This window comes from Orycteropus afer, unplaced genomic scaffold, assembly GCF_000298275.1.
Source record: "Orycteropus afer afer isolate SDZICR_OR568_19922 unplaced genomic scaffold, OryAfe1.0 scaffold00018, whole genome shotgun sequence".
Taxonomy (NCBI): domain Eukaryota; kingdom Metazoa; phylum Chordata; class Mammalia; order Tubulidentata; family Orycteropodidae; genus Orycteropus; species Orycteropus afer.
The window spans coordinates 5,699,747-5,707,910 of record NW_006921605.1 but is presented as its reverse complement, the minus strand read 5'-3'; the positions used below and the strand labels follow the sequence as shown (position 1 = coordinate 5,707,910).

General features: G+C 53.9%; 1 protein-coding gene across 1 annotated transcript in view; it reads left to right on the top strand.

Moving 5' to 3' along the window:
* MGAT5B (alpha-1,6-mannosylglycoprotein 6-beta-N-acetylglucosaminyltransferase B) overlaps window positions 1-8,164 on the top strand; it is a 192,130-nt gene that overhangs the window by 14,153 nt on the left and 169,813 nt on the right. Inside the window, exon 7 of the mRNA XM_007959846.1 lies at window positions 477-553. Within this exon, the coding sequence (XP_007958037.1) occupies window positions 477-553 (77 nt within the window). The remainder of the gene's footprint in view (window positions 1-476; window positions 554-8,164) is intronic.

Here is an 8,164-nt window from a genome sequence, read left to right as displayed (position 1 = left end):
CTCGCAGCTCTGGCCAAGTGTGGGCTGAGCCTGGAAGAAGGGGGCACTTTGACAAGGTGGACAAAGGGCCCAGGCAGGGGGACTGAGCAAGACCCCCTGCAAGGACTTGGCCCTGGGGCTGGGGCCTGAAGGCTGTGTTTGGAGTTGGGGGAGGAGCCCAGTCAACTGGGGGACCTGGTGAGTGAGGGGAAGTGGTGGGAGCGAACCCCAAACTCTAGTGGCTCAAAAGACCCCGTCCATAGGCTGTCAGCTCCCTAATGTATGTCTCCTGCCGGCTGCAGCCCTGGGCCCAGCCTTGAAAATCCAGCTGCCCGCCACCTGGATACCCAGGAGTCAGCTGGGCACAGAGTGCCCGGCACCGCACACCTCTTCCGTGTAGTCCTCCCGGCTCAGTCAGCGTCAGCCCCACGGCTGGGGTCTCGACCTTGGCCTTGTCCCTGCCATTGTCAGCTCTCTCATGGCCCTCTTGTCCATAGAACTTCTGTCTGCACCCACCTCCTCTCTCCACCCCCACTGCACCCCTCCCCCCTGCAACCAGAAGGAGGTGTTGAAGGTGAGTCCGGGCTCCTCCCCTGCCGCCTCCCTGCCCGGCAGCCCCGCGGCTCGCTGACTTGGCCCTGTTCTCTCTCAGGCTCCTGGCTGCTGTCTTCCCACCTGGAGCTTTGATTGTGCAGCGCTTAAGCGCTTGGCTGCTAACCAAAAGGTCAGCAGTTTGAACCCACCAGTCGCTCGCTCCTGGGGAGAAGAAACTTGCCATCTGCTCCGGTAAAGATTACAGCCTAGGAAACCTTATAGGGCAGTTTCCCTCTGTCCTGTAGGGTTGCTGTGAGTCAAGAAGTCAAACTCGACTCCAAGGCAACGTTTTATTTGGTTTATAAGTACTGCTACAAAGGGAGAAAGGTTGGGCCATCTACTTCAGTAGGGACACTGCCTGGGAAACCCAAGGAGGGGTCGCTATGAGTAGGATAGGACTGCAGGGCAGTGAGTTTTTTTGTTTGTGTAGGAAGGAGGGAGGGGCTGGGGAGGGAAGAAGGGGCAAGGTGGCTCCCATTCGCTCTGTGAAATCCACACGGCATCTGGGTGTGAAGAGAGAGAGGTGCTGTGTCTGCAGTCACCTCCCACCATGGCGCACCCAGCGGCTGGACTTGTCGGAGTGTGAAGTCCCTGCTGCTGGCGGAAGGAGGGAGCCGGCTGGGCCCCTGGGGCGGCAGGTGGCACACCCAGGGGGACAGCAAGCGGCTGCGTGGGTGGGAGACTGGTCTCGCCTCCAACCTGCTGGTATCTCTCCTGCAAAGCCATCTTCAGAAAAGGATCTTAACTTTCCAAACGGTTTTCACGAACGCCGCGGCCTTGTTAATAACATCAGAAAGCTGGAGCAACGCTTTAAATGGCCGCAGCGAGGGAATGAGCCGTCAGCCTGGTGATGGCGCTTCCACACGGGATTCTGTGAGGTCGTTAAAAAGCACGTTTATGGGGCAACGCTGGGATTTTAATGTTAAGTGAGAAAAAGCACGTGATGTAATTATAAATAGCATTGCATTACAACTGCATAATAAAATCCAACAAAAATTAAATAAGTGCAGAAAAGATGGCAGGAAGGAGATCCCCCAAAATTGTTGACTTTGGGTAATGAAGTGAGTTATTTTTGATTCCAAATGCAAAAAAAAAAAGTCAGCTTTATTAAAAAACTGAAAACTGCTTTTCTAGTCTCCCTGCGGGCACTGAGACTTGTCTTTTAACATTGAGCCCAAAGGGATTTAACAGGTAACGTGTCCCCTGTCCCTGGTACTCACACCGCAGACCCCTGGGGGGCTGTTCTCGCCCACCCCACCGTGGCGCCACCACCCATGACTTCCAGAACACAGAGGTGGACAGGAAAGTCTAAGTAAATATAATAAAAATATATAAAGAAATAATATAAACCAAAAACCAGTCAACACCCATGGAAGCAGCAGTCAAGAAATCAGATGACATATTGCACTGGGCACATCTGCTGCAAAAGACCTCTTTCAAGTGCTGAAGAGCAAAGATGTTTCCTTGAAGACTAAGGTGCGTCTAATCCAAGCCATGGTGTTTTTAGTCGCCTCATGTGCATTTGAGAGCTGGACAATGAAAAAGGAGGACCAAAGAAGATGGCTGCTTTTGAGCGGTGGTGTTGGTGAAGAACGCTGAAAGTCCCGCGGACTGCTAAAAGAGCTAACAAGCTTGTCCTGGAGGAAGTGCAGCCAGAATGCTCCTTGGAGGCGAGAATGGCCGGACTTCATCTCGCCTAGTTTGGTCATGTTGTCAGAAGGGACCATTCTCTGGAGAAGGATGTCATACTTGGTAAGGTGGAGGGTCAGCGAAAGAGGGGAAGGCCTTCAACCAGATGGACTGACACGGTGGCTGCAACGATGGGCTCAGGTACAGCAGGAATTGGGAGGCTGGCGCAGGACTGGGCAGTGTTTCGTTCTGTTGCACATGGGGTCGCTTTGAGTAGGAGCTGACTCGACGGCACCTGACAACAACAAGAAGAAACCAAAAACCAAATCCACTGCCACGGTGTTGATTCTGGTTCATAGCAACCCTATACTGTCTTACAGGGTTTCTAAGACTATACATCTTTACGGAAGAAGACTGTCTCATCTTTCTCCCAAGGAGTGACTGCTGGGTTTGAACCACTGACCTTTTGGTTAGCAGTCGAATGCCTTATGTATAAAATATAAGAAATAAATAAAAATATACTTATCTACATATACCTGTTGCCATCACGTTGATTCCAACTTATGGAGACCCCATGTGTTACAGAGTGGAACTGAATCCCATGGGGTTTTCTTAGCTGTTTTCTTTATGGAAACAGATCACCAGGCCCAGCCTCTGAAGCCACCAGGTGGGTTTGAACTGCCAACGTTTAGGTCAGTGGTCAAGTAGAAACCATTGTACTGCTAGGGGTCCTTTGTTTACATGCAGTGGTTGCGTATAGTGTGGGTTTTCTTCCTTTACAGTGTGAAGCGAGTGTCCTCTCTGCTCTGACCCTGGTGTGGCTGGCAGATCCTCGATGCCCCTGCCCTCCTCCCTGCCCCCACCCCCGTTTGGCACATCATCAGGGAGCTGGGTGGGGGTGAGGCGGAGGCTGAATCAGAGGGGAGGCAGGGAAAATGCCAGGGGGACTGGACATTGGGCGGGGGTCTCCATGACCTCTGTGTGTGTGTGTGTGTGTGTGTGTCACAGACACACGTACTGTGCCTCTGTGCGTGTCTGTGTCTGTGGACGTGTACCTGCATGCATGTCTGTGTTGTAAAAGGAAAGCGATCAGTTTCATAATAAAATAACTCCCAGCAAGTGCTCTGGCCAGCTGCAGGGAAATCAATGCCTCGTTAACTGAACACAGCCCTCATCAGTCACGAAGGACGAGAGATTAAACCTTCCTGAGGCATCCACAGAGTTTGCGGAGCTGGTTGATTATTACGCAGTGAGGACTGGGTTGGTTATTACCTCGTGGGGCGGGGCGCAGGGACGAGCCTGTGAGGGCTCTGGGGGTCTGACCTAAAAAGGGACGTGATGGCTGGAATCCGGAGCTCAAGGGGAAAGAGTGACCAGCCCCGTGGGGAGCCAGACTCCCCCCTTGGCCCTGGCCCTGGGTGGTAGAAGGAGCAGAAGGTCTAAACGGGAGGCCTGTGGCCGTCCAGGTGGCTTGTGGTGCAAATGCCATTGTTTTTATTAGGCGTTGGTCACATAGTCATGGCTGACTGCCAGCATGGCTGACCTAGGCCCTAGTTCCTCCAGAGGTCAGGCTGATACTTGTGGACCATCTGGCCGGCCAATGGCGTGCACGTAAGCAAAATGCGCCTGTCAGACAGGACCTCCAAGGCCTTTGAGGTCACCTCCAGGAGCCTGACCAGGACCAAACCTTTCTTGGAACAGCTGTGTGTGGACAAGCCAGACCTGCTGAGTTAACCCTTAACTGCACTCGCAGCTTGGCTTGGTGGGCACCTGCGTGTTGCTCCTCACCATCAGGGTCACCCCACACTGATGTGCCCCAGCCTCCTCTCTGCTGCCACCACGTGGACCATCCTCAAGGCTGGGCCTGCACCTGACCCTCTTGTGCATCCTCTGAGCCCAGAAAGAGCCTGGCCTGAGCAGGCAGGCAGTCACGGTGGGGCCTCCTCCCCCTGCACCCCTTCTGGCCTCTCCATCCTACCCTCTGCCCTACACGTTTGCATACAGCCCTGCCGGAAAGCCCCCAGTTTAGGCTCGTCTGGTTGGTTAACAGCCACCCTCATTGAAAATCCATGCACCAAAGTAAAAAGGAAAAAAAAGGAAATATGATACTAGTGGAGAATTCGAGGGCGCTCCCATTTTTGCCCATTGGAGGAAGACCAGGGGTGCATTGGATGGGATGTCAGGCTGAAGACACAGCCCTGTGTCCCTCCTGCTTGGGGACACAGAATTCCAGGCTCATGCCCTAGTCACCCCTAGTCACCCTGGCAAGGTTAGTGTGGATGCTGTCAAAGAAACACCTTCTTCCCAAGGAGTTTCCACCTTTCTCACGTGCCAGAAGGTGTTGGCTGTTGTCTCATTAGGAATGGCCCTGGTGCCCTCTCCCCACCCAATGTCACTCCTTAGACCAGAGAAGGCCTGGCCTTCTGCTCACTCCTGGGCTTGGACCTGAGGGACTATCCCACCCACCCCGAGTCATCAAGCCCAATGACAGGGACCATGTGTCTCTGCCCCCTCCACCCCCTTTACTGGATCTGCCCGCCCGGGATGGTGGGGATGGGAATGGCTTTTCTTCATGGAATCCAGCTGGGTCTCAGGATAGCCTTTTCTGATTTATTGAACGGAATCACTCTCTGCTCCAGGCTCAGGGCTGACGGACCCTTGTGTTGCTTGTAAACACTGCGTGTGTCTGGGCTCCCTGGCCTCCCCTAGGCACATCTTCTCCTGGCCTGCCCCTCGGCCCCTGCAGCCACAGAGACCCACCAAAGCAGCTTCCTGGACTGGGCAGGTGGGCTTTGGAAACAAGCCACCAGGTTGAAACCTGATTTCCTGCTTAATCGCTGTGGGACTCTGAGCAAGTTACTCAACCTTGCTATGCCTTGCTTTCCCCAGCTGTACAATGGGCAGCATTAAAAGGAATTGGATTTTTTTGAAAAAGAATTACAGTGCTGTCTTGAGAATTCAGTGCGATGATGTACATAAAAGGAGCTCTGATTGTGCTGTGGTTAAAGCATTGGGCTGCTAACCAAAAGGTTGGCAGTTTGAACCCACCTAGTGCTCTGCAGGAGAAAGATGAGACAGTCTGCTTCAGTAAACATTACAGACTTGGGAAGCCAGTGGGGCAGTTCTCCTCTGTCCTCTAGGGATGCTGTGAGTCGGAATCAACTCGAAGGCAGGGTGTTTGGTTTGAGCTTTGCTTTGGTAAAGGTGACAGCCTTGGAAACCTGTGGGGCAATTCCACTGTGTCCTCTAGGGGTGCTGTGAGTCAGAATTGACTCCAGTGGTTTGGGCTTTGCTTCCATGTGAAGACAGCCTTGGAAACCCTGTGAGGCAGTTCCACTCTGTCCTCTAGGGGCGCTGTGAGTTGGAATTGACTTCAGGCAGTGGTGGTGGGAGTGAGATGTATGAGAACTTGACAAGCGAGTGCTGGGTAGTGGTATTAGTTGCCATCACATGGTGCTGACTCATGACGACCCATGTCCAGCAGAGTGAAACGTTGAGGTCCTGCTGAGCTTCATGACTGTTGGTGTGTTGGGGTCCCTTGTGGAGGCCACTGTGTCGGGGTGTCCCATGCTTTCATTGGCCCTCTGTTTTGCCAAACATGATGTGCCTTTCTGAGCGCTCGTACCTGTTGGCTATTTTACTGTCATTCATTTGAAGGGATTGATTTCCTTATGTCCCCTGACAACCCCTAACCCCCTGCCATGAGTCCCCTGTCTCCCCTGACAACCCCTAAACTCTTTTGACGCCCCCTCATGAGCCCTCCTAACCTCCCTTGACAACCTAACAGCTCTGGACCTATGCTGATAGCCACACCCTGACTCTAGGTCCCCTGACCCCAACTAACAGTCCCTCCCTGATAACCCCAAGGTTCTAGACCCACCCTGATGACCCCATGGCTCTGGGTCCCCAGCCCCCTGGCTCTGGGTCCCCTGGACTTGTACTAATGGCCCTGTGGCTCTGAGTCCCCCAGTCCCACAGATAGACCCCAGCTCTAAGTCCCTGGCCCTATGGCTCTGAGTCCTCAGCCCTGTACTGCCAATCCCACCGCTCTGAATCCTTGGCCCCATGGCTCTGGGCTTCCCAGTCCTGTACTGATGGTCCCACAGCTCTGAGTCCCTGGTCCCATGGTTCTGAGTTCCCCGACCCTGTGCCGATGGTCCTGCAGCTTTGAGCCCTTGGCCCCATGGCTCTGGGTCCCCTGGCCCACATGCCGTCTCCCCCCGCCCAGTCCTCTCTCCCAGGTGGTCAGTCTGCTGTGGTTAGAGGCCTCATGGCATCTACTTTTATTGTGTTTTAAAAGCTGCTCAGGGAGAGAAGCCGGAGGCTGTGTTATTTGGAAATAGCTAGTACCGTTGCAAATGCTAAGTCCAGTGCAGTGACAGTGACGCCGAGTAATTCTGTTTGGAACACAGTGAACTTGTTACATCAGACAGATGCCATCTGTACTATTTAAAGCCTGGGCTGGCAAGAGGTTTTATGCAAAAATGCTTCTCGTGGGAAAATTGCTGAATCCCAAAGCAGTGCAGTGCTCTGCTCTGAAGTTGGTTACGATGCTTCCTCCTGGGTGACCGCTGGATGTGGAGAACGAAAGTCTATCAAGCATTTATTGAGCACATACTATATCCTAGGATTTCCTGGGTGGTACCCATGGTTCACGTGCTCGGCTGCTGATCAAAAGGTTTGGGGTTCAAGCCCACCCAGAGTTGCCTGAGAAGAAAGGCCTGGTAATGTACATCCGAAAAAGCAGCTGTTTGAGCCCCGTGCAGCGCGGTTCTGCTGACGCAGGACGTGGCCCGAGTCAGAGCTGACCCGATGGCAAGTGGGTTTTGGTTGACTGTGCGCTGACCCCTTTCCCTGTGGCCTCGTGCCTGCTATCCCCAATGGTTCTGTGGTTGAGATTACTCAGAGCTTCTGACCCCTGAGTTCAGAGAGGTTGGGTAACTCACCCACACAGCTGTCAGATGGAGCCAGGATTCGAATCCAGGACTCTCTGACTCAAAGGTCCTCACTCTTATTTAATCTCTGAGGAAGGTGCAGATTGACCAACCAGGGCTTGGCAGTCAAGAGTGTCCCCGGTTGGTCTTCATCTCCAATGAGCGGCTGAGGAGTTCAGCTTGGATGTTAGTGTCGGGGTGTTCCAGCAGGCCTTGGCTTGTGGCTGCATCACTGCAGTCTCCCTCCATCTTCACTTGGATGACTCCCCGGGGAGTCTGGGTCTTCACATGGCCTTTGCAGAAGGACACCCAGTCGTCGGACCTGTGGCCCACGCTACCCCAGTATGACTTTATCTTAACTTGATTCCATGTGCAGAGGCCCTGTTTCCAAATAGGGTGCCTGGGCTCTCGTGCTGTGAGGCTCAGACATCATCGCCCCTCAAGCCTGCTGGTGGCCTTTGTATGCGTCTCCCAGAGCTGCAGAGCAGAGTGCCACAGCGGGTGAGTTCAAGCAGCAGAAGTTTGTCCTCTGTCACCTCTGGAGGCCAGGAGGCTGAAACCGAGGTATCAGCCCCCCACGCTCCCTCCAGAGGCTCTAGGGGAAGACCCTGCCTCATCACTCCAGCTTTAGGCAGTTCCTGGCATTCCCTGGGGTCCCTTGGCTGAGTCGATCGTGACTCCTGGGGCCCCACGTGTGTCAGAGAGCTGGGCCCCGCAGGGCTCAGATGGCTGTTTATCAGAAGTATGTTGTCAGGACTTACTCTTGAAGCACCTCCAGCTGGACCCGAACCACTAGCCTTCCAGTTAGCAGCCAAGCACGTGAACTGCACCATCCAGGGACTCCCTACAACCTGGTAGAAGGCTGTTGTGGCTTGAATTAGGTCCTAACTCCCAGTCCCTGTGAGCCCTACTTGGAAACAGGGTCTCTGCAGATGGAATCAAGTCAAGATGAGGTCATACTGGAGTGGGGTGGGCCCCAGATCCAATGACTGGTGTCCTGCTAAGAAGGCCATGTGAGGACACACACA